Below are 27335 nucleotides of genomic sequence, written 5' to 3'. Positions count from 1 at the left end.
AAAAAGTCAGAATCTGCAGTATGTGCACTCTTAGTAACCAAGAGTGCACATACTGCAGATGAAAGGACCTAAAAAAAAAGGACAAAATAATATGGTGGTGTTACCCTGATCATATAGAGCACAGACACATTTGGCTCCACTTTAGTGTCATTAACTCACTTATTATGAACCCAAATCACAGATGGATTAATTACAAGAAAAGTTTAATATTCAACTAACGTTTTGGGAGCGAGGTCAGGATGTTGGGACGCCTTAAACCAAGAGGCACAGAAAAATAAAACAAAGAAGAGTCTCTGCTTTGGAAATATGAACGTGGCACACGCAGACGAATGCTCCTGTGGTGGAAATGTAACTGTAGTCAGGGCGAGATGTTCTCTGTCAGGGATAACCACTCGCTTGCTTTTAAACTTGCAGTGTCTGCTGCCTGTGCTGACACACTTTCGCAATTTGTGACACCAAATGGGATCGACGACTGCCTGACAAAGTCCCACATGACCTACATGCATTACCACCCACAGGGAGTGACCTCAGATACATTTCTCAGCTGTTAGCTTTGCAGCTTTCAGACGCAATTAATAAAGTTGGAGTAAAACAAAAAAAACTTCAAAAATGTCATCATGTGCAACTTTGCAGCTCTGTTACAAAACTGTCTAGCTGACACCACAGAGCTGTCTAGTGTCTATGGTGTGTCTAGTTATGCTGTTGTTCACTCTGACTGCAGATAAAAAGAAAACTTGCTAACAGGCCAGTGATTGAAATCAAGACCGCTATCATCAAAAGAAGATGAGGTTTTCCATCTGGACTAATTTATATTTAGTGGTTTATTAGGCGGACCCCACCACAGAACAGAGCAGGCGTCAGTGACAACAGGCAAGAGGCTGATTAAGCCAGACACAGCGTGAAAAGGAGGAAATGAAAGTGAGGTGGGTTGCAAAGCTGCTTGCAGTTGGAGAGGTTTTGGGCAGGCTAAAGCAACTTAAACTTGGCTGCTACTGAGGTCAGCTGATCTGCCAGGTCAAATAGCGCAGTGCACTATCTGCATGTTCCTTGATTAATATTGGCTGAGAAACAAAATTAGCTTTTGTTGCATTTTTAAAAATTGCACTTTTTTTCATAGCGGTATGCGTTAGCAGTAGCAGCTAGCATATTTGTGCTGCTGATAGAATAGGGAAGCTAGTAACAGTTGGCACATGGTTGCATTGATATTGTTTTTTTATGGGATGTGAAGGTGATCAGACAAATTCTGAACCCAAAGTATCGACGATCATCAGTTACACTGAAAAAGCTGAGCAGTTAAACCGAGTCAGGCCTGATGTTCACACTGCTGCTTTTCACGTCTGTTTTCACTTCCTGATCAATCTGTCCGACCAATAGGAAGCACTAACAGCTTCTACAGTAATATTGTTTTCTGTCCACAATATGGACATGCGCTGCGCTGCAGGACACCAAAACCATCTGAGAAAATGTCACAGAGAGAGTTTTTCAGATTTGACACTAATGGGAAGAAATAGTAAAAAGTAAGGCGTCATGAGAAAGTAATGGAAGGTGAAGTAATGTGGGCGTGATGACACAAATCAGCTTGACAGAATATTTTTACATGGGCCGTTTTCAAATTCTTACATCTTTGCGATAAAGGATGTCGGGAGTTGGACTCTGTTCTGGATTCTGTTCATAACTTTTATGGACACCACTTGACGCCGCCAAAGATTTTGAAGTTTCCGATTTAGTGGCGTAAGACTCAAGTCTTTGCTTTTTACGGCTCCCAATGGGATTTCATACAAAGTGCAGAGAGGGATAGGGGCTTGGAGCCAAGCTGGAAAAAGTGTGAGGCTGGGCAGCAATAGGGTTCAATTATCTTGAAGTCTTGCTCACACATGGGGGCAGACTTGAGCAGGAGATTGAGTGATGCACCATGATGCCATACCGCTATAGTGAAGATAGAGCCAAGCATAAAGGCTAAGAAGTCGCCTCTCACCTAAAGGCAAAGCTGTGAGTAATAACCAAATGAATAAGTTCATGCATACACGCTGCTTCCTCCAAAGAGTGTCCTCAATCCATCCCATCCCTTTGAGATGGATTGAGGAGCCACGTGATCCGGGCAACTCTTCTTACATTCTTGCCCTACCGCCCCAGACCCAGATAAGTAGTAGAAAATGGATGGAAGAATCAATGGACCCAAGTCCTACCTAATTTCCTGCAGAGTAAACTGTTAGAGGTGCATGGAAAATGTAAGAAAAGCACCTGGAATGAGCCTTTTACTTAACTAAAAACAGGCTGCTGAGAGCATGCGGTTGGTCCGGTCCTTTAAAGACACGAGACAGGAGTAAAATCCCACTTTTCCTTTTTTGAATTGCCCATCATTTTTAATCCTGCCACGTAAAAAGGTAAATTAAAAGTCAGCCAATAATTATCTCCTATGATAATGAGAATTCCAGGTGAGGCAACAGGTCTTTGAGATAGAGATTTAATTTTCTTTCATCCTCTGCGCTGCACACGCATGCCGACAGAATTTCAAGCTGTTCTGTAAGGTGAGGTGGGGGGTGAGAGGAAGAGAGTTATGGATATGCCATTTTATCTTAATTTCCTCAGTCTGTGTGCATGTAAGAAACAAGGAGACATACTGATGAATTAACAGGAGATCTTGTCACCGAGCTCCCGGTTAGTAAGCATCATCTTCTTAATCACTCTTAATTTTCCGTTAACTTTTATTTTCCTGTAATCTTGATGTGTTTTTGGACGACTCCAGCAGGAATGGGGATGTTATCCCTCAAGGCTCTGAGGTGAGCAACGCAAGACAAATAAGCTGTGAAATGCTGGGTGTCAAATAAATGAACCAAAATCACTGCAGTCACAGCCAAACAGACTAGAAAACACCAATCTGCATGCTGCTCATATCCTTTATTACTCCAACCTCACTCATTACTCAGGATCTGTCCCCTCGACTGAACTGCAAGGCCCACCAAAGTGAACTCCTTGTGCGAGTTTCTTTCTGACCACTTGCATCTGTGCCGTGGATCTTCTCCAAAGTGAATTATTTTTAGAAAGAGGAGGAACAAGGAGCCAAATTTGCTGAGTGGAACGACTACTAGGATGGCATGGGATGATTGCGCCTTACTTGAACCTCATGAATGGACAGCGAGGGTCAGTGAGTGACACCCAGGTAAATATCATCTCCTCCAGATGTTTCTTGCACACTCTGAGCAACATTTAAAATACCAGGTTTCAATTTTTTTATGCTCAAAAGATGTCAGTGAATACTATTGCTGCCATTCATCGTTTGAAAGAGCTGGGCTGAGGTCTGCAATGTCTGCCCTCCTGCCGGTGAGAGGACATGAGACTTCGCCAGAAACACCCAAAACACGTTGACTTAAAAACTTTATTTTCACATCCACGTCTTCTCATTTCAGGCATGTTCAAGCTGGGACAGCGGCCGCTTCAAGCCGATACTAGAAAGTTTATATTTTTAAAAACACTGACAAAAAGTGGAAATGTCCTTATAAAAATGTTATTATATACATCATAAACAGCATGAGCTATAAAAATACCTTCATTGACAAGTCTTAAAGTGAACCTAGCACCATAATCACAATCGAGTGATAATTGTGTCGCATTCAATATGACATAAACCGGCTTTGAAACATCGTTGTATTACAACACGAGCCCCGCCAATCCCAGCTTCCCTTTTTGTTATTCCTTTTGTCGACATGCTTTTACACCAACTGAACACTGGTGACGATCCAAAGGCCACTTCCTGCTTTGCTCCAGTCAACTTACGCTCCACCTTTGAGAACTATCAGGGTCTCTGCTAAAGAAGCTACTTAACAAACAGTAAAACTACAATAAGAGCCACAAAGAGCAGAAAGAAAATATAACAAACATAGTCGTTTAAATTGGCATAACGGAACTTAACATGCATTAAAATAAACAGATAAATATTGAAAGGTTTTTTTAAGCTGTGGTAAACGCCTTTGTAGGCATCGGCGAGTCTGCACCTCCACTACTTGGCTAGAGCTTCAACTCTGTCAGATTAAATACATTAAATACACTAGCAATAAAAGAGCTGCCTTAGAATCAAAAATATATGGATTAGACTTGAAAATATGGAAATCTTTTGTGGTTGAGGGATCGCGTGGTTTTGTGAGGTATGAACACGTCCCTGTAGAGTGGAAAAAAAAAAAAACGGACTTGAGTCGAGAGCTCGGGCTCCTCCCTTGAAAGCAAAATCGCTTCCCTACAGACACATTTTGCGTCATTTATTGTGTAATTATTTGACACAAATATTAACGGCTTACAGCCCTGTCAATCGTTTTTTAAACATTCCTTTCGAAAGAACATCGTCAATAAAACATTTCATCGTTTGTTCTGAAATGTGTGGACACGAGTCATCGCAGCCTTACGAACGTAACCTTTTGATGCAACAACCGAACCAATCAGAGTACCGCCACTGAAATGACTGGACTACTGTGATGCAGTAGATCGTTTCCTCCGCCGCCTCGCTGACGGACAGAAACCTCATGAAAAGCTTGTGAAAGCACAGGGTGGGCGTCAAAGTCAGGATGGGGAGGGGGGAAAGTGCATGTGTCACTCTGCTGTTTGGAGGCTTGCTTGTGCTTCTGACTGCTGCTGCTCTTTGTTCAGGATGATGCTGATGATGTCTCCCTCGTGCTCCTTCATGTGCTCCATCAGTCGCTCTTTGCTGGTGGACTCGAAGCCGCAGATGCAGCAGCAGAACAGGAGCACGCAGTACTCCATGCCGGGGCCTGGCGGGGGGAGCTGGCCCGTGCGTGGATGGCTCTGGGACTGAGACTGAAGCTGTGCAGGGTCCTTCCCCTGGGGGCTTACGGACTCGGGGGACCACTTTGAAGGATCTGTGGGAGGTGTGGAGAAGCCCGCTGGGCTGTCAGCTGACAGAGCAGCTTTAGTTGCTGATGTGGGTGTTAGCGGTGGATCCGCTGTGCTCTTTGCTTTGTCCTTTGAGTGCGGGGACACTGCCGGGCGCTCTGCCGCAGACTCTACCACCGCAGATAACTTCTGAGGAGCTCTGAAAGAAGCAGAGGGTAAAATCATGAGAAGAAAAATGTCACCCTCAGCGTTTGTATATATTGTACTTAAACAGCACAATACACAGCACACTTGTGAGACTCATAGTTTCCAAGTTAAAAGGCTTTTTGCCAATTTTCCACCAATCATCATCAGTCACTGAGCACCTTCGTGGATGCAAAGCAAATTTTAAATGGGACTCAGAGGTATACAATATTTACAAATTAAAAATAATTACATTAAAATGGCTCATAACACTGTAAACAATCCAGCAACATTTCCAAACAAACTTGCTCAGTGCTTTTATTATTGTACTGTCATGAACTTTAACCTTTAACACGCTAACTGAGGCCTGCAGAGTCAGAGGTGGGACGTCCAATCCTAGCAAGACTGTGGCATTGTGTTAACACACCTGAATTCTCCAGATCATCTCATTTTTATTCATCAGGTATATCTGATCGGCAGCAACACCCACCCTCTTAATTCCTATGGAAGCAGTAAGGACTGCATAAAAGTTCAGGAAACGTTTCCCCAGTGCAGTGCTTGCATGTGCATGCATTGCCAGAGCAGCATATTCAGCATGTTTTGCACGAAACCCTGCACACTACATCCTTATAACATGAAATTTAGAGTACAAATGATGAAGGCAAGTAGCAGAAAGTCATATATTCTTACAAAAAACAGAAATATAAGCGAGATATATCATTATTATTACTATTATGAGTTTTTCTGCAGCCAAATGTTCACAGAAAAACTTGTGACAGCTACCTGCTGAAAGAGGCTTCAGAAACAAACCAGAAACAATAAATAAAATGTTTTTCTTCGTTTACATGACCACTCCATTAGACTACCTTTAAAACCATTATAACCTGTATAATCCCAGGACATGAAGAGCACTGCCAGTTGATTTACTGTTGACATTTACAAACACTGAGATAAAACTTGAAAGAAGGCTGAAGGAACTGCAGTTTGTGTGCTTACCGGCTGCTCTGGGAGATTGCCTCGTTAATGGCTTTGTTAACCTGCTCGTAGTTGTAGTTCTGGTCTCCGGCGTGCTTCCACATGTGGGATTTGAGCGATGGCGGGTGACTGCACACATAGCCGCACAGAGAGCACCTGAAAGAGAGGAGGAGGAAAAAAATAAGTAAATAAATAAATAAATAATGGAGGGAATATGAGAAAGGAGTGAGAGGGGCTCAAGCTGAAGATGATTTAATGTGTGTACTGAGGTTTTACTAATCCTTCTCCTACTTTCTATCAAGAGGAATCATCCTGACTGAACACTCCACGGGGGACACCGAGCTTGAGAGACGGAGACAAAGAGGGGAGAGAGGAAATCGGATTTGCAGCACGCTGCTGGACTCATTTGTCAAAATTAAAAAGAATTATGGAGTTTTAGATCTATTCAAACGCTTTCACTTGCAAATATCATTAAGGATAAAGACATCATGCACCCTCCCCCCCGAACAGCTGACTGAACACGCTCAGAACATGTTATTTATAAAACAAGCCACGATGTCGTTAAAATGAAATCACATCGCAGTAGACTAGTGTGTGATAATGGCCCGTTTCTTTCTCCCAGTTACTGACTCACTTTAGAAAACGTACACTTCGGCTCCATCGTCGTCTTGAAGACGCGATGAGAGGCCAGTTTATTCCGGAAGCAGCAGATGCTTTTTGACACCACCAAGAAAAAAAAAAAACCCCGCGATCTTTTTGGAGCTGACAGATGGTTTTGATGGTGCATTTAAAAATTCTCTCTTCTGCTCCATTTCACAGCGTTGTGCTTTTGTGTTGCTTCGCATCACGCTTGACGCCTCGAGGCCTCAAAGAGTAATGAGAAATTTAAAACTAAATAAAATAACAATCTCCACAAAAGGATTGGGGAAAATCTATAGCCAATTAATCCAGCCCGTCAGCATCCCACAAAGACTGAACCAACAGCCGTCAAACAGCTGCCTCTGACAGGCAAAGTCAATCAAACTCTGCCGTGTTCATTTGTTTGCTTTGCTTCCTTTCTGCTGCTGAGAAAACTGACAGCACGGAGCCAACGACTGGAACCAGATCCACCTTCTACAGGTGAAAAGGAATTTTAAATGGAAATGGAGTAATGTGACACACACACACACACGCACACACAGGTCACCAGCAAAGGTACCGTCATACCAAGTCTACCTCACAACTCTGTAAATGTGACAGTACTTGCTTTTTCTGTGGTGCCGTAAAAATCACAGACTTTAGTTTCAAGTCTTGAGTCACTCGTGGTTTCTTTATACTTTGTTTTCAAGGAGTCACACTTTCTTTTATTTGTATAGCGACCAAATCACACCAGTCGCCTCAAAGTGCTTTATACTGTAAGGTAGAGACTCTACAGTAATACAGAGAAAACCCGAAAGAGGCGACCCGCCGCATGAACAAGCGCTCGGTGACAGTGGGAAGGAAGAAACCTCCGGCAGCACCAGGCTCAGGGAGGGGCGGCCATCTGCTGCGCCCGGTTGGGGGTGAGGAGAGGAAGCCAGTGGTTTAGGTTTGTTTTTGAAGGTGCAACCCTAGAATAAGCGTGTCCCCCGAGGGGGGAGTGGTGACTGGAGCAGACTTCACTCGACATGTAGGTGAAGGAAACAGAGGTGATGAGGAGGTGCCGTGTAGAAATGCAGAGATGGAGCAGTTTTTGCAAACAGGACAGAAAAGGCTGCGGGGAACGAAGAGGTAGTCCACCTGTGTGGAGGAAGGTGCACACAGGTGGACTACAACAGGTTGTGTGCGCCCAGTTCCATTCATGATGTAAACAGGCTCCTGTTACCGCAAAATCTAATAATGCATCACTTTTGCTGCTTGTACAAACCTGGGACATTTTATTTGTCAATGCTTGGTTACATCTGTGGCAGATCTCTCTCCATCCTCCCTCCACGTTGGGCGTGGCTCCCTGTGATTGGCCCTCTGCTCTCGACAGTGAGCCAGCATTTAAATCTGTGCAGCGTCACGAGAGATTTGCTCCAGTGTGATAATCCCTGAAACCCTGAGATCCTCGACAGAAACCCGTTAACTGATCGAGGGCTTTGCGTTTGGGCTCCTCGGTGTGGAATGACCTGCCCGAGGACATCCAGTGGCTTCCTTTTAGATCACTGATAAAGACTCATATCCTCCATTTTTGGTCATTTTTAGTATAGATTTTTTTATTTTAACATTAATTTTAAGTGTGGAATCACATTATTATCTTATTTTGATGCTGCACTTCAGTCATTTATAACAAATATGTAAATTTCTTTGGTAATTTCTCCCAGTTTGTTCTTTTATTCTGTGTTACTGCGAAGCCCTCTGTTACCCTGCTATACAAATTATTATTATTATAAATCGGAAACTGAAAATTCAGACTGTGTCTTGTTAGTTTTAATTGAACATTTGCAAAAAGGACACTGTAAGTAACGAGCACCAGCAGTCGCAGCATGTTATGTCTAGCGTTCTCCAAGACTCGCTGGGACGCCTCGCTTCAGACCAAACAAAAGGTGTGAAAGTCACCCGAAAAGTCAAGATATCTCATCCTCTGCTACTTTACTTTTAAAGCAGTCCGTCTCCCTCAAGTCCCTCCTCGTTATGAAAGTGCTGCGCTAAAGAGAAAGAAGGCAGCGTCTGTGCCATTTTGAATGTATGGAAACGAGCGTTGAAGCCTCGCAGGTACCGAGGACAAGTGCTCAGTGAAGTGGAAATCAGCAATCAGAGTCTCGCTCGGGGTTGAGGATTTAACATTTTAAGGAGAGTCGAGTGTTGACTGCCATTCACTTTCTCCACCCGCCATCCACTAAACTTGCAATCAGAAGCCCACTTCTTAAATCTCCGGACTGAGAGTGCACGCACGTGGTCACAAACAGGTTCTGACCCACACAGGTAACCTACAGACCTTTCAAATAACACTTTAAAGAAAATCTAAGGTCATATGTTCCCAAGTAAACACAATGCTGATTCAAAATCAACACTAGTGTAAAAGTCTGAATGTGTTTATTAACGTGCAAAGGACACAAAACATTCAACTTGATTTTCTATACCGGCGGGCTTCTTTAGGGTTTCCTGCTGGAGTCAACTGATTAATCTCATCCTACTAACATATTTAAAAAAATAAAGGCTGAAAGGGCCGAACGTGGGCGATGACACATTTTAAACTGATCCAAACTAAATTTAAGACGATTTCACCAGTGAAACTCTGGGCCGACCGATAAGATGAGCTGGACAACGATTGGTGATAAGGAGCATCAGTCCTCCTAACCACAGACTGGATTTTCGGGCTGGAGAGTGATCGCTAACAACTGAATAAAGGAAACTGAATTTATGCATCCAGCTGCATAAATTTTATGTTTTATCGACTGCACTGTTTCCACCCACCTACAGACTGCCGTCTTTGTCTCTGTGAGTTTTGCCTCGACACTGGTTGAAACTACAGACTGTGGAGTTTGGAGGGAATTCGATTAGAGCACGTGTTCGTAACGCAGCCCGCAGCTTCTTCTGGACACACACAGCTCTTCCTTCTCACCTCAGAAGTGCAGCGGTCATTGTTATCATCGCTCCCTGCGGTGGGAGCGTGTTTGAAGTGTCTCACCTGTACTGCTCCAGCAGCTGCACGGCCTGGTGCTCCTGAGGGTGCCTCCTCATGTGGCTCTTTAAACTGTTCATGTTGGTGGTGGCAAAATCGCAGCTGCAGCACCTGCCGGGGGCATTTAGAAAGAAAAAAGAGAGATGGAGACAGAGCAGCTTATTTAACTGGGAAATGCAGTTACAGAAGCAGCATTTTGATGTCAGTGCGTTGAGATAAAGGACTTGGAGCAAAGCAGGCAGGACATTCCTACTTTAACAAAAGAAATAAATCAGTGTTTTCTATTTCCTTACACTTGCACTGTGGCTGAGCGATGAAACTGGCACTTCTAGTAGCTTAGAGGCAGATACGGCACTGTACAAGGGTTGCAGGAAGAGGATACACTCGACTCGCTGCCATCAGCCGCACAGCATTAAAGTCTCACACACACAGACACACACACTTCATTTTTAGGTTAATTTGGCTCAAGCTACAAACTGGTTTCTCCTGTAACTACAACAACTGCAACATGTGGGCTGGATTAATTGCACATATTAATATTCCAGCAACTGTAATTCAAGGAGAGAACAAACTGAGTTTATCATAAATTATTTATGGAGCTTTGGTTTATTGTGTGCTACATGGAAATGAATGTGGCCTTGCCCCGAGAAACTTAAACTTGTAGAAAGGTATCGCTTCCCAGTTTGGAGCTTTTGAGAAAGCAACAGGGTAACTGTAAATTCAAATGAAAGCAGCTTTCAGAGTATTTTTGTTTCCTTTTCCTACCAAACTTATTTAAACATCTTTTTTTTAACAAATTATTTAACTTTACAGATGCTGAGAGGCAGGTTTTGACACATTAGGTCAGAGTCTAGAAAATTGCTTCCCCTGTCTTCTGACTTTATGCTAAACTAGGCTAAGCTACGCTATGGTTGCTAACACCCAGGTGTTGACAGTATGCGGGTCACCTAGCATATAAAAGGGTAGTTATATTGCTGGGTAATGATTTGTGCAACTAGTTACATGAGAAATGAGAACAGAAAAGTACTTATAGGCTGCTAACGCTACTAGAAATAAGAGCATTTAGGAACCGAATAAATGATTATAAGCTTACAGCAGAATATCAGAAGGTTTTCAGTCAAACCATTTCTTCCCCATAAACAGATAAGATAAGTACATTACATTTCCAGCTGTTTAATAATGGTAATATTATGGGCAGACCCCGGAACGACCAGCAGGGCTCTGCAGCACATCTAACAGGGATCCTAATAAACTACAGTATGTAGCGGGCACTATGTTTTCATACTCGTGTTGAACGGTTTGACGAATGAATACTAAGAAGAGTTTCAGGCATGATAATGGGCATCTTTGCACTCTGCTGTTTCCCTTCAAGTCCTTCTGTAATGCCATCAGATGATAGCAGCGATGGTATTACTGTCAGTGTTACTGTATAACGTTCAGACCTCATACTCAATTCCAATTATGTATCCCAACTCCTAACTGCACGGATTTCCTCTAACAGCCGACGGCCTGGTGAGTTAGAGGGGACCCATTGTGCTCATTTGTAGATTCATAGTTTTATTCTTGGACTCCATGAAAGTATTTTCTCAGAATTTATAAAGTTCAAATTAATTCCTTTTTATTTTTTTACTAGGCCTTTGTGCAGGTAGATGCTTATCTCCCTTTGCACTACCCTAATGCAACTTTCTCTTCATTTGATACCCCAAAATGTTTAAGTGGTTGGATCTTCTGGGGGATGAGATGAACACATGCCGACTTTCAATCAAGTCAAGGGTTAGAAAAGACAAAACTGCCAGAACCTGAGAGCCTACGTGGCCCAAACGTAACATTCCCTTCATACTGACCACATTATTTGAAACATTGACCATGTTTAACAGGAATACAATGTATTGTCATGTAAATAAAGGTTTTCCCTGGACTCTAAGACGTGCACCCTTTGATTCAGAAGGCTGTGGAAGCAGGAATAACTGAAGTATGGCTCGACTGACATGTAGCGTATACTTTGGTACACTGAGGAGTTCATGTTTGACTCAGTGACTGGAAGGTGCTCAGGTCCAGGGGATGCAAAACAAGCCCAAACCATCACTCCTCCGAAAACTGTGATTGGAAGTTTGCACGAGTCGTGTCTGCAAACCTGAGCCGTGCTGCCATGTTTAGAGAAACGAGGCTTTCTCCTGGGAACCCTTCTAAACAAGCCATACTTGCTGTGCTGCAATGAACCTGAAAATTCGACATGCCAACTGAGGCTTGTAGAGTCTGGGATGGAGCTCTGGGGTTTTCTGCAGCTTCTCTGACCTTGGGTCTGACCTTGGGTTCATTTGCTGGGACTTCCACTCCTGCCAAGAGTGCAGCTATGTATTAACACGCATCAGGGTGCTTCAGACCAGCAAACTGGTGAAACATCTGCTTTTATAGCAGGTGCTGATGATTAACCAAGCACATCTGATTAGCAGCACCTGGCTGCTACTTGCCTTTACAATCCTATGGAGGGAGTAAACATTTACTTCACTTTCACATGACTGTATGCAGCAGAAAATAAAACTAGGCAGACCGAGCCTGCTTTAACGGTGATGTAATCATACCCAAAAACAAAGGAGCAAATTTAAACCAGTGTACGATACTTCGGTGAAACACTGCATACATCAGAGCGCACAGCGGCCGTGCACACAGCACAGTGTTTGATTACGTGTAAAAACATCGCAGCCTGTGCATATTTTTACAGTGACAGTCTTCTGTGTGACTGATGTGCTGACTTTCAGCTTTTATTGGAGGATGTTTACTTCCAGCTTGGGTGTTGAACAGCACAGAACTGTAGCCCTGTCATTATCCTTCTGCGCTGCACTCGAAGCTGAAAGTCAGCACTTCAACCTCCAGTGTGCTGGAGCACAGAGCCAAAGCCACAGAGAACGTGGCAGCCCACACTGTACTGCTGTGACATGACACACGTTCAGGTGCAGGAGTTTCTTTCTGATATTAGACACTTTAAATGTGCAGTATGTGCATGTGAGCAGGCAGAAATGTGAGTTTTGCCAGTTTAAGTGTAAAAGTAAAGGGGTTGACCTTTACGTGTTGACATTTAATTTAGGCCTTTAATTAACAGTATTCTCATTATGGATTAATCTGCCCATTGACTTCTTGTTTAATCGAGGATTTGCTTTGGTTATCAAATGTCATAAAAAAGTGAAAAAGTCAGGGTACAGTTTTCTATCGCACATCTGAAAGAGAAAAGTGGAAGCCTGACATTTGAGAAGCTGGAAACATTTAAAAAATTAAAAAAAAAAAAAAAAGGAAGTCCAAATTGATTTCTGTGGACTGACTAGTCACTGCAGGTTCACTTTAATTTCAGGTGTAATTTGATCTGTCCTCATGAAAGCACGAGGATAAGGGCATAACAAGCATGCAGGGACCTGCTTCATCCAGCCACTCATTTTCCTCACTGCCAAAATATTAAAAAAATCTCTCGTTTCCACCTGTTTACTTTGTGCTTTCCTCAATATTCCCACCTGCATGAGCCAGCAACACCCAACTCGGCATTCTCACACTGACTCTAAACTAAATTGGAAGCTGCCTGACCTTTACAAGAGCGAAAAGAAATCAGGCGAATATAATTCTGACTTTAGAGCACAAACGTCAGCGCTCTGTTAAGAAACCAACCTAAAGTTGGTGCTTTGAGTTAAATCTGTGCTAACAGAGAGACAAAGTGAGGGCACTGTGTGACAGAGTGTGCCTGTGCCCACACTGAGATCGCTGTGCTGCTGGGAGCATTTCTAGGTGATTACTGCCCTCTAAAGGACCAATTTAAAATGACATGCAGAGCTCAAGTATCTCTTAAAGTAATAGGACATGAATGAGAATTAGCAAATAGAATTTAAATAGCTCAGTGTGCCTCAAAGGGGAACTCAAAACTAAAAAAAAAAAAAAGGCTGTCGCCATGCAGAAGTCACAGTGAGCTCTAAAAGTCCTCTTTTCACTTACAGTGGACACCAACAAACCCTTCACTATACACTCATGCAGAGTTTTATTTCTGACATGCAGGAAACGCCAATTTTATGCAACTTGCATCAAACGAGACATGCAATGAACCTGAGAAACTGGAGCGCTTTCAGTCTACTTCCTGATGTATCAGCATCTTGCTAAAGGTCGTATAGCATTCCTGCAACCAGCATTATTCTGTACATTCAAATAAACAAACACAGCATGACGGCAAACACGAAGAAATGGAAAACTTTCCAAGCATGAAGAGCAGAACGTGAACAGTTTCAATGAAAAAGCCGCAGCATTTGTTCCCCACCGAACCTGCTGTCTCAACACGGGGGGTCAATTTTAACCCAACACACCCCCTACAAACACACACACACACACACAATTAATCAACGATATCTGCAAAAGATCTTAGGTGGTTTTAGGAACTTTAATATTCATTATGAAGATCAACTTTATCTCTTATGACAATGCCATACTAGAGGTTTTCAGTTTCACACCACTACGAAGGATCCTCACTGAACAGAGGGCGTGGCTTATGACGCCTAGAGTCAACAATGCAGCTTTTAGAAACCTTCCAAGGCACCTCAACGCCCACTCACATCTTGCTTCTGGTTACTACAATAAGTCACATGATAGGGCGAGGCAAGGTCTCACAGTAGTTCCACCCAAAACCTCTGATGGTATTGACCCAAGCCTTTTTTCACACCACGTGAGGCTCATGATTAATAGTAGGTCAATGATCCTCTTAAGGGACGACCCTCCACTGGGGTTTAAATACCTGATTTTAGATCTGAAGAAGCTACTTGGATGAGAGGTGAATGTCTTCACCAAACTTTCTGTCCAAGCTCCTTACACTACCATGATGTGGACACCTACGTGAAACACAGAAAATGTGTTTTGCTTTACTCAGAGACAAACTATTTGACCCTGAGGGGAAAAAGCCACTAAGGCTACGTCCACACTAATCGTTTTCTCTCCGTTTTGGCCTCCCGTCCACACTGAGACGGCGTTTTGGCTCAAGGAAAACGCATACATTGGAAAACGGTGCTTTCATGGAGCAGTGTGGACAGCGAACCCGGAGCCTTTTCAAAAACGATGACACATTTTAGTCATGTGATGCAGTCATGTGACCAATTAAACTAAGACAGCAGAGGGCATTAAACAGCAGTTGTTTTGTTTGCCCTCAATTTTGACTATTAAAGATTAATATCAGTCTGTACGTGCTCCAGAGAGCTTTTCTTCAAATTCTTTAATTCTCACTCGCTTTTGCGACTTTGTACTTTTGTGTTACTCGCAGCAACAGCTCCACCTCATTGTTAGTCAACTGAAAAAACTTCAAAGAGCCTGAAACTAAGCAAACGGCAGACAGAAATGAGGCAGGTCGTATCCTCTTGCGTTTCACGCATGTGCAGGACTGGAACGTAAGCGTTTTTCGGCCGTTTCAATGTGGACGCACAACTCTGTGAAAACGACTGAAAACACTGCTGCCTGCAGGCTGCCTTCGCGCTACCACCACTAAAGTATAAAACAGGCATAAAACATGTTTTACACATTTTTTTTCAATAATGTATGAAATATGGGCACTTTTATAAGATAATTTGATAATTTACTGCTTTAATTCTCCTGGAGAAAAGCAGAATCTGACTGTGAAAACCAAACAGTCTGATAAACTGTTTGCTGTTCTCTGGTCGAGGGATGCATCTTCAGCTAAGACGACAGCATTCAGATTTGATCGGCTTTCACGGTTGGTGAAGTTTTGCTGTTTCCACTCTTTTTTCCATCACTACATTAATCTCTACAAACACTTATCATCTGGCGCTGAACTGTGAGAACAACAGAAAGCATTACACTGGTGCTAGCTTCCTGTTAAATCCAAAAATTATTTTAGGATCCACAGACTTATGTGTTCTCAGTTTCTCTGCCCTAATGTACTGCTTGACTTTAATGTTTCTGTCCCACGAGGTCAGTGGAGGTTAATAAAGAAGATCGTGCCGTTGCTCCAAAAATCCAGAAAAACCTTCCTCACGCCATCAAATGTTCAGCTTCCACTGACAGATGGAAATGTCTTCAACTACTCAAACATCTTAACACTTGCTACTTATTTTAACAATTTTTATTTTAATAATTAATCCTCGTATCTTTTAAAAAGAATCCTGTTGACTTGAGATTTTTGTGTATATCATGTTTATCTTAATAATCTTATACGTATTCATCTGCACACACGCAATGAAGCAAGGCTTAAGTCTGAAACAGGAAACAGAATAAATGTATCCAACTTTGCTTATTTTCTATTAATTTTTAAGCTGAAAATGTCAAACTGTGCGCGTTCTTTGAATCATTGTAGCTTAGTAATGTTTCAAATGAATACTCACTTCACTGCGCTCATAAATGATTAAACATCTAATAAAACCTCCTCTAGGTTTACAAGAAACCATCAATCACATTTCACCCAGCGTTACCGCCACAGGCTAAAGGCATCGCAGGCATCACTAAGGGGCTACATTTCACTGGGAATGGGTCACACCCCCGGGAAGCTAAGATGAGAATTGGGAGCAACAATCTTATGCTATTTTTTTGTTTGCACTCTATGCATCAGAAACTGTTAAACTATGATTCTGAAAGCTTTGAAAGACATTTGCAGACAGATACATTCAGATAAATAGTGGAGATATTGGAAGGTCTGCTGGTTTTGGCTTGCATGACGTTCTGAGCAAGATCTTACTGGAGCCTGAATTTCAAACAGGACACGTATGAAACAAAGGCAGGACCACAGAACTTTATGACGTTTGGAAAGGGTGTGGTATTGTTCCATATCGCTTTATAACTTATTTACTATCTTTTTCTCACTCGCTATCACTCATTCTCATACATGTTCTGCTGTTAGACTTGGGGTTGTGCAACAGCTCGCTCAAAGTTCAGTTTGCGCAGACTGACATGAACAGGAACCTTTACAACCAATATTTTGTAAAACTAAAAATGATCAAGTTCAAGGTCATTCTGAAGAAGCTGCTCTGATCCTTCTCTAGCTCTCCACACACAAAAATATCATTAAATACACTCACAGACAGATCACTGTCAAAAACCAAAGGGGGAAAAAAGGCAACTATGTGTTTTACCACTTAAACAATGTGTCACACTGCAGGAAACCTCAAACAGATAACAGAAAAGCGATCATTCAGCTCTGCAGGCCGTTTGCAGCTGTTGATTCACCATCTTACCCTTTAGTAACGATTTGTTGTTATCATCAATCACTCGCAGATATTTCCCAAGACTGTCTGTTTCAAATTCACTGCCGACGACGTGGCTGACGTTCTGATTTGTTTTTTCACACCCAGCGGGTCCAATTTCCATAGAAATGTAACATTTCTGGGGAAATTGGAGAATCTGTAGTGATTTGCTGAGAAAACCCTTCAAATCTACAATCTTCATACACATAAGACCTCAGCATTAATGCTGGTAGCCGTGCTGTCTGAACGGCCACGATCATTAGTCATGTAGACAAACTGTATTGTTCGAGTGAAATATGTACAGTGTACCGTTTCACCCTTACAACAGCCAGTCACACATATTTTTCTTCTATCTTTAGTTCAACATTTAGTAAAAAAGGTGAAATTCTATGAAAATAATCTTTTTAAATGTTCCCAGTAACATTAAGTGCTGCACAGAGTGCATCATAACGAAGCTGCTCCCAGCGCGCTGTTGTTAGTGACTGTGCAAAAGACCTTTTAGGTCCTTTAACCCTTTAAGACCTACCATAGAACCAAGTCTGCCAGAGCTTATATTATATTTTTACATGCTGTGGAGCCATTTTTGGGAGCATTTCAAGTTCCTATACATCAATACAACCATTATAGCCCAAATTTTAATAATATGTATTCATTAAGTGCATAGAAATTACATAAATTGCAAAAAAGTGTAATAAACTACAAAAAAAAATTGAAAATCGTTTTTGTTTTTTTAACATATATTTCTAGTTAGAGAAATTTAAGAGGCTTATCCCTCAAAACTGTAAATACAAAAAAGTTGCACAAAATAGTTTCCCACCACAGGAAATTTATTTTGAGTGTCTTCATAGTTTTGTTTTTGAAATACACCAATTTTTATACACTGCAGGAAAAACGAAAATAAATATTATAGTGCAAATTTGCAAAAAAGCAGCATATGCATCAAAATAAACTATTTCCAGCAGTGCAATATGAGTCCTAAGCATCCCAGAAACGACACAGAAAGTCATAAAGTCAAAGATAACTTTTAAAAACACCAGTATAGGCTCATGAGGCCCTGATGGCAAAAAACTACATTTCCGCAAAAATGACACCACTTCCGGTTTCGGGCAGGTAATGGCGGACATGCGAAAGTTCGCTCTGACGTCTATTCCAACGTAGGAAGTGTTACGAACAGCTGATTGGATCGGCAAAGCCATGTTTTTGTTGCTGCTAGCGCTTTTTATGCAGTTTTTGCAAAGCTATATGTGGAAGGAAACTGTGACCTAGGACAAGCTGATGGCATAAGATGTAAGTACAACTCCGGTTTCATATGCAAAAAAAATTATTGCGCTAGCTTATGTGGTTGCAGAGCTACCGCGATTTAAAAATTGTTACGCAAAACAGAGCGTGCCCGCTCCGACCGGTTTTAAAGGGTTAAAATAACCCTCAGCAATCCAAGTGCTCATCAATGGTAACGCTAAACTAACACAATATGCATTTATTCATCTCTACGCATATCCCATTTATTCATTTGTATCCATCCCTCCCTCCCTGGAGTTACCTCAGGTGTCATGGGGCAAGAGGCGGGGCATTTTTTGTTCCTTTCTTTAAAAACAAACAAACAAACTCAAATCTTGGCAATCAGGCGACAAAGAAAGTAAAATGCACGACCGGCCGAAGCACCACAAAGACTGTGGGTGTTAACACAAGGCCACTAATTTTACTGTTACTAAGATTACATAAAAGGTTGGTTCTTACCACAATGATTAGCTTCATTTTGTAGACAAAGTGCAATTTAAAAACTGCTAAAACTTGGCTAGTGGGAGGTGAAATGAGCAGATGGCGCGGGTTTTCGTTCACAACTCACCGATAAGGTTTGTCAGAGTTATGAATGCGCCGGTGGTTCCTCACCCCGACGTACGTAGAGCTGGTGTAGTTGCACACGTCGCACTTAAACATCTTCTGTGGACTACCTTCTGTAAGAGAAGGCAACGCAAACACACCTTTACAACTTGTTGAGAACAACACCGAGCCGTCAGCCAAATATCGTAACAATTAATGGTGCCATAAAAACATAAACCACGTCTTACCTTCATCTGTGACCCGCTCCGTTTCCTCCATTGCGGCCGCCGTCTCAGCGACTGGTGTGAGCATTTCCACATCACTGCTGAAGCTGTGGTGCTCTCTTTCATGGTTTCTTAACTGGCTCTAAAAATGAATAGAAACAGCGATACTGTGAGATTTCTAAGTAATTATGATACACTGAATGGATTAAAAACAGCTGGCAGATTTCCCCAATGATGCACTTTGTGGTCTTTATTAGGCATTTTACCTCACACCTCAGGCACAGATATGAGAATAGGGGGCCTGCTTTCACACCTCCCAATTAGCAACTCTTAGCGTAACTCCCAGATCTGCTGGAAAATATGATGAACTTAATAATCTCTGCTGCAGAGAGGCAGCGGAGCCCGATGATACCAGTGGAATCAATACTTTTATCCTTTGCCTGCATCCGACTGCTGCAAACTTTCCTTGCTAATTTATCAACTCAAGCTTTAATCTATTATTACCGTTTGATGACCGACAAGAAGAGATGCTGACAACAGCGACTCGGTGAATGTTGCAGTGTTGGGTGAAGATAAAACCAGAGGCATTATAAGCAGGAGGAACACTCAACAAGTCTTGAATAAAACAGACAGCTGACCCAGCACTGCCAGCATTGAACTAATCAACAGTCAAACTTAGAAACATGCCAGCTAAATATGAGCAGCCTGACACTATTCTAGCTAACTATTGGATGTTCAGTACCCTCAATTCCTCCTGTGCATTTCAGGATGCTTTTAAGCTGCAGTTGTTGTTTTTTTAAATCAGTGAAACAACAACAATATTTATCTCAATAAAAGGAATAAAAATCACAGCATCAACATAAGGACTTGAAAGTTCATAAGGAAGCTCCTGGAGGGAGATGAATGAAACAAGTGGAGCGGACATGAGGGATTGTACAAAAACTAGAAGGACAAATGTGTTTGTCCCAGCAAAAAAAAAAAAAACTGACCAAGACAAAGAACCAGGACCCAGGAGGGCAGAAGTACCAGCCTCTTATTTGTTTCTACCAGCTGACACCGCATATAAAACACAGGGACACGACCACGAGGTAATAAACACACGATGCACCAGCACAAGCATAAATGCTGCCAACGACGGCGGCCACTCGTGAAGGTTACGTCGCAGGCTCTACAAAGATTATCCGAGTCTAAATCAGGCCTTACCTCCAGAAGACTCGATAAAACACACCCAGTACACACAACTGTTTGCGTTGGTGGCAACAAAATATCAAGGTGACAAGCCAAGCATCAATAAATGCTGGCTATGATTATCACAGTGCCATGATACAGCTATTGTGTGATAGCCAATACTAGACAATTATTATTGATTATCTGTGTAACTGTGTTCCCCTGCTGTCCATAATTTCCCTTTAAGGAGACATAAAATAGTAACTCTGACAAAACATGACAGTAAAATAGTTTGGAGTCTCTGAATACAAATATATATGTATTGTATTTACACCTGAATACGTCTTTATAACTGCCTCACTACGAGAACAAAAGCGAAACACAAACATACCATAATCACACATGCATGCTTTCAGTCAGTCACATGGAGAAGATCGCCCACCATGCCAAGTATGTGCGACACATTCAACTGTAGCGCTGTGTAGTTCATCATTCATATAAGTCAGCGGTCCCCAACCCCCGGGCCTCGGACCGGTACCGGTCCGTGAGTCGTTTGGCTCCGGGCCGCGAGAGTTGAGGCTCAGGCGTGAAATGTATAGTTTTCAGGGTTTTTATCAGTTTTCAGCGTTATTTTGTTATCATTTTTATCGTTAACTCGGTTTTCCTGGGTCTTTTCACGTGTGTTACGAATAAATCTTCTTTTTTTCGGTACCGGTACTAGTTTTATTTTGTTGTATTTATCCGCGACACCTTAAAGGCCGGTCCGTGAAAATATTGTCGGCCATAAACCGGTCCGTGGCGCAAAAAAGGTTGGGGACCGCTGATGTAAGTGATTATTGTGCTCCATTTGTTCAACACTGATGCTCTTGATACCCCTTTTACACCCTGTTCTTTGTGATAGCTTTACCTCACATTTCATCCCTTCTGAATAAAGTAAGATAAAGTCACTCCTACAACTACAACAATGTCTTCTATAACTGAGGAGTCCTGGTCATTTGCACGTTCTCTTCCACAAATCCTCATCAGAAAATCCTCACATGTGAGATGTTGGAAAGAAGGAGGTTAGATTAAAACATGTTTCAAATGAAAGGGCCGCACTCACCTTGTAGTGGAAGGCATCTGGACACTGCTTGCACTGGTACATCCGGCTCTTGCAGTGGTGGATCATGTGGTTTTCCAGGTCTTTGCTGTCTGAGGCGATGTGCTCACAGATGGGACACTGATACGGCTCCCTCTGCCTGTGCACCCGCAGGTGCTGTTTAATGTAGCCCTTGTTGCCACTGCTGTAGCGACACAGGCGGCAGCGATACGGCCTATCGCTGCCGGGGATGTAATCCACCAGACCGCTGTCAGGAGAGCCGACCAACCCGTCCATCCCTGGAACACTGGAGCACACGTAACTGCCCGCTCCGTTCGCCGCGACCACTCCAGCTCCATTTTGGAACTGTGCGTTATCTTGAAGCTCTTTCAAGATGTCTTCGTCCGAGGTGTTCTGGTCTGAGCGCTCCCTCAGTCTTTCAATGACCGTGAGCAGGGAAAGGCTGATCCCGCCATTAGCTGCAGGCCCGTCGTCGTCTCCTTTGCCCAGGCCCAGAGATCCTAGAGTTTCCTCTCTGCCCTCATTACAGTTCAGCATAGCTGCTGCCGTTCCCACGTCAGAGGCCTTCTGTCCGGCTGCAGCCCCCTCTGTGGGTTTCTGGGCTGCTTGCGGGCTCTGCGCCTGTGCCGGAACGGTCTTCAGAGCTACCTTGGCGCCAGAGTTGGGCAGCTCGGGCGTCCTCATAGGCATAGCCACGAGGACCTCGGCAGCCAGCGAGTGGAGGCGGAGAGACTCCGAGTGCGTCCTCTTGCGACCAGCTGGGGGGACGTTTTCATCCCGTGGAAGGTCGTTACTTTTAGTGATGGAGGATTTGATATCGGCTCCTAAATGCTGGCTTTTGTTAGTGTTCCCCGGACTGTAGCAGAGGACCACCTCATCTTTCACACCTTCCACATGCTCCTGCTCTTCTGCTTTTTTCTCCAGTAAGCTCTTATCCCCGTCCACATCTGGGCTGAGAAGAAGTGGGTTAGAGGCCATGACTGAGTCCTCAGCTGAAGGAAGCCGCTCTACGATCACATTGATATGGCCGGCGCTGTTGGGGCTTCTGTTGATGATCTTCTGAGCCGATGACAGCAAGCTGTCGCTCACAGAGGTGCTTTCATGGTGACCGCCTAGCTCCACCTCCGTCGCTGCCTCAGTGGTCACCTGCACCTCCACCACGGGCTCCTCAGAGGTCAGGTCTTTGATGGGGTACTCGTCCTCTTCCTCTACTGTTTTTGGACTTTCACTGAGATGAGAGCCTTGTAGATTCAGCACTTCCTGTTTGTCCTCGACAGCCACGGGCATGCAGAGCTGCAGCTTGAAGCCGGTAGGGAGCTTTTGCAGGCTTTTATCTTGAAGAACAACTATTTCCTCTCTGGCTGACGCATTGTTAGGAGCAGCTTGCACCTCTCTCTTTGCAGAACCTCCGTCTTCATCCTCAAAGATTGGATAGGAGCAGTCGACGAGGCCGGCGTGCTTCCAGGCGTGGGTTTTGAGCATTCGCTGCTGACTGCAAACATAGCTGCAGATCAGGCAGCGGTACAGGCCATACTCCTCATAGCTGTACCACTTCTTCTTCTGTGGTAACTCCTTAGCACTGCTCACTGAGCTTTTCTTCACTTCGGTTCCTGCGCTGCAGTCGTCACCTGTTAGATCCACATCCTGCTTTTTTAAAACCTCTTCCTTCGCCTCACTCACCGGGTACTTTCTCTTCTGGTTGTCTCCATTGTCAAAGTGCATCCTGACGTGCGCCTCCAGCTGCTCGTGGTCTCTGGAGGTAAAGTGGCACTCGGAGCACATGAGGATGAGGTCACTGTGCTGCTCGTTGTGCTGCTTCAGGTGTTCTTTCAGCAGGGGCAGTGTTTGGGAGAGATGGGGGCACAGGCTGCACTGATAGCACGTCACCGTCCGCTTGAGGTCGCTGCTGTTGGGGTTGGCAGCTACCTCTGCCACCGTGGTGGTCACATTGTTGTTATCATCACCTGACCAAGGTGAGGGAAGACTGCTGTCATCTGTGCTGTGCTCTACTCCCACCTCATCCTTATGGTTCCTTTTAATTTTCTTACATATAGAGCCGCCCCCCTGCTCAGCTCCCCTTTCCCCCACTTGCAGCGCTCTTTTCTGTCCCCCTGATGTGCAGCGACGCTGGGGCCGCTTCTCCACAATCTTGCTGAGCTTCTTTATGACCCGGATGAGAGAATCATCTGCCGTTTTCTGCTGAAAACCCTGGGAGGATTGCTTCTCTTTGGTTTGCCGTGTGTGGGAGCCCAGTGCCGCCGATGTGGAGGAGGAAGACGAGGCAGCGGATGAGTGTGTGATGACATTAGTGATCTCCTCCATGACCTGGAAGACAGCAGAGAACAAAGTAATGAGTGAGGAATCTGATTGGTGTTACACAGTAAACCTTTTAAGTAGATGACCTCATTCATAATATAAATACATTTTTAAAAAATTAGAGCAAAGAAGTGCGGCCAAAAATGTTAGACATAAAAGACGGAAATAGCTTCAACATCTGAAAAGTGAAACCAATGTGAAAGAACATCCAAAGTGCATTATTTTTAGTGGTAGACAGAATTAGCAGGACAGCTACTATTCAAGGCCGCTGCTGGTTATTAGACGTAGGAATCCCCAGATATGAAACTGCTATAGTTTGAACTGGGGAAAGACATGGTGCTGGTCAAGGCTCCACATCCATCATCCTGCCCTCAGTGCAGTTTTTCACTTTCTCACTCTGCAATGCAGTGTTTCTCTAACTGTGGGGCACAGACTCAGTGCAGGTCAGTGCAAGATAGGAAAATTTAAAGAACCACCGTTTAAAGCTCCATCTCTGACCTCCTGCTACCCACAAAACCCTCGGGCAGAGGTCTTTTGTCTGTTCCAGGGACCGCGCCGAAAACAGTGCAGAGTGTTTGAAGTTGAGGCCTGGAGGATGTGGAACAGCCTGCCCGGGGAAATCCCGATCTTCAAGTCGTGTCTTAAAACATAGTTTTACAAGAAGGCCTTTCCTTTGCATTTCTCACAACAGTTATTTTTGGTTTATTCTGATACTCATGTAAAGCACTTAGTAACATGAAATTTGAAAAGTTGTACATGAATACAGTTATCATGTAACACAGTTAAAACACAGAGTCATACATTCAGTTTAAGAGATCTAAGACAAGAAGACACGACCAGCATCTGTCATGTTTTTCAGTTCGTTCCACACGATGATCTTATTTTATTTTACTGCGCTTTCATGAAGCCCTTTTTTGTCCTTTTCCCTTGTTTCATTGTTGCGAAGTTTTTCTGCAACGAACAGAAACTGGCTCATTCAAATTTTTACTAACAGGCCACAGCTGAACGTACACCAGGCAGTCACGACGGTTGACTGGTTCGATTTTACTCGACTTGCAGCTGTTGCAAAGTCAGTTTCACTTTCTTCTTCTGGACAAAGTCCCAAAGTGCAGAAAAACAGCTTCATTCCAGCACCAATCACTCAGAGGATCAAATCATAGCTCGACCATTATTTTTTCCTTCATTATGTTTTGCAATGCTTACCCGTTCTTAGCGTTTCCTCTGCAGAGTGTACATATGATGAAGGACGACTTACCTTCCTCAGACCAAATCTACCTACAAGTACAAATAAAGCAACCTGTAGCTGTGTGTTTGGAAAGAAGAAACAGGTTTGCGGTGCTGCGTGTCTTTGACGGTTTGCAAAGAGTAAACAGTTAAAACGATCTCCGAACTACTGAAGATGATGTCATTCTTCGTTTCGGAGCTTGATGAACATCATGTAGCAGGTGTTGGTGTAGTGAAACGCTGTGGACAACAGTGGACCATAACTTCAGGACTTCTTAGGTGGACGATGATGAAAATCTGACACGTATCTACAAAACAATGTTTCTGTGGCCTGAATGTTGAACCGCTCGCTGTTGCGAAGCGTCCATGTTGCTCGCTACAGCTCTCCCTCATCGCTTCTGCTGTATGAAATCAGTCTGAATCAACACACTGTTTGGATTCCTCCATCAGCTGACTGTGGCTGTGGTGAATGGCTATGGATAATTAATGGGCTGTGACCACACTCTGCGACACTTACTGGCTTCACTGCCAAGAAGACAGACACAGAAGATCTGTATCAAACCGCCTCATATCACGATTTCTGGGGGACTTTCGCCTTTACTGGAAAGGACAACTGCAGAGAGCAGCCTTTTGGCACGTGGGTCACCTGATCAACACCTGTGACACTCAGAGGGTCAATCCTCATTTATATATTGTACATATAGTAACTTGTTATCCATCCCTTATTTCATAATTTACTCCAACATCTTCACACTCTGCACAACAAACATGCTGTGTTGTTGTCAGCACTGTCTGTTGTCTATCTACACTCTCACTTCCTCACATGTGTACACATACTTACTCAATAAAGCTGATTCTGATCCCACATTTCAGGCTTAAGCTCCATATTGGATCACATCTACGTTTTTATTTATTGAATCACTTTTTTAAACATTCAGTTTAACTGACCTCCTTCTTGTATAGTATTTATTTTATTGAACAAAAACATTTTTTGTGTTGTTGGATCCGACATATCCTGTTGATTCATCATATAAATGCGAATTTTATGCTTTTTAGAAGGATTAAATTGTATGATGCATTCCTAGCTAGCTATAAATCGGATGATCTTGTAATTAAAAAAAGGTGTTAACTATTAAAAAAACCTCTTGTGTGGCACACTTTGAGAATCACTGCCACACAGACTGCAAAATCATTTTGATCTTTCTCCGTCTTTTAAAATAAATCTGTACTAATGACATTTATCACTTGAGTATTTACCAAGAAGTTAGTGAGAGGAAATCAGTCAATCGACTAATGGGATAAGTGTGACAGCTTAACTCATTCCTGATAAGTCCTGTCCCTGCACAGTCAATACAGACCTTGTGCACCATGTGCATTTGTTTACATGGGAAGCTGAAGAGGAAACGGGCACAACTGCTGTGGCTGAATTCCTTCCATCTCCACATGACATAACACTGCCCTCCTTCTCACTTTCTGACCACAAACTTCCTCTTTCTCCTACTTCTGCTTCTGTGTGAAAACATCAAAACATGTGGAACAGACACATGTTTTGATGTTTTGATTTCGCCGTGGTTTCCGATGGGAAGGAAAACCACGGCGGGATGTTGTAGTGTATTCATCCATCCAGCTGAATTTTGAATTCTGTGATGAGGAGGGATTCAAAATAAGCTGCATCCGACTCCTTTTTATGCGCCTGCGATCCGTCAGCTTCTCTCTGGACTCCATCATGTGCTTTAACCCGTCTCAGATGAGCACCTGTTATGTCAGGATCTAAAAATATTCCATCCACTTCCACTCCCCTGTAGGACGAAGTTGCACACAGCCTCTCGGTGTGAGCTCTCACACAAAAAGCAGCCTTTTACCCGCTGATGTGAGCCAACACACTGCTGCTGCCTTCACGCTACAAAAACACTTTCACGTTTAAAAAAAATGGGAAAAGTCAAAAGGATCCTGGCACACGCTGTTAGCTCCGCTGTTAGCCTCACAGCCTGCTAGTCAAACACACACACACACACACACACGAGTCTCACACACTGCTAGCAGAGAAACACATGAATGTACAAGGACGCGTCCGTGCTGCTGGTGGTTAATGGGTAACGGAGGAGCGCGAAGGTGTGTGGAAATAAAAATATACTCACGGACACGGAGAAGTTTGGCGCTCTTTGTCCTCAGCACATAAACCGCTTTCTTTTATTCGTTAGCCATAAAAAGTGGCCCCTCTCTCTCTCTCTCTCTCTCCCACATTGCAAAATGGCGAGGATGGAATAACAGTCACGTGACTCGGAGTTTGAGTCAGGTGACCGACGCCGACCGACGATTGACAGGCTGTCTTGCTGTTGCCTTCAAGTGCCCCTCGTAAAAAGCAATGCTTTTAATTTTTCTTACAACTTAACCAACCAGTGCGGTAATTTCCACAATAAAGAGCATTATATTTTTAACTCCTTAAATTAAGACGATAACCAGAGGCGTTGCTTGAGGCCCAGGCCAGTGGGGGGGCCCCTAAAAGCTGACAAACTTTATATTTTTACCACCCCAAGGGGCCCCTAGCTGCCTTTACTCAATCTAGCTGTCAGGGGTGTGCATAAAATAAATGCTGTTTGTCTGAACTGTGGAAAACTAGCATCACATTATTTATTTTATTTACTGTG

The 27335-nt window shown here is 43.4% G+C and overlaps 1 protein-coding gene across 1 annotated transcript; it reads right to left on the bottom strand.

Moving 5' to 3' along the window:
- Nucleotides 1–3362: 3362 nt before the first annotated feature.
- On the bottom strand, nucleotides 3363–26985 carry znf507 (zinc finger protein 507). The gene is made up of 7 exons (XM_040011446.1): nucleotides 26826–26985; nucleotides 21151–23472; nucleotides 18906–19023; nucleotides 18683–18791; nucleotides 9632–9736; nucleotides 6022–6156; nucleotides 3363–5041 (listed from the first exon to the last, which is right to left on the bottom strand). Exons 2-7 carry the CDS (start codon nucleotides 23467–23469, stop codon nucleotides 4582–4584), a joined length of 3246 nt encoding a protein of 1081 aa, XP_039867380.1. The 5' UTR covers nucleotides 23470–23472; nucleotides 26826–26985; the 3' UTR covers nucleotides 3363–4581.
- Between the last annotated feature and the right edge of the window lie 350 nt (nucleotides 26986–27335).

Source organism: Simochromis diagramma, unplaced genomic scaffold (assembly GCF_900408965.1).
Source record: "Simochromis diagramma unplaced genomic scaffold, fSimDia1.1 OVJJ01000603.1, whole genome shotgun sequence".
Lineage (NCBI taxonomy): Eukaryota > Metazoa > Chordata > Actinopteri > Cichliformes > Cichlidae > Simochromis > Simochromis diagramma.
Note: the sequence above shows the minus strand (reverse complement) of the source record. Positions and strands in the feature narration are given on the sequence as shown.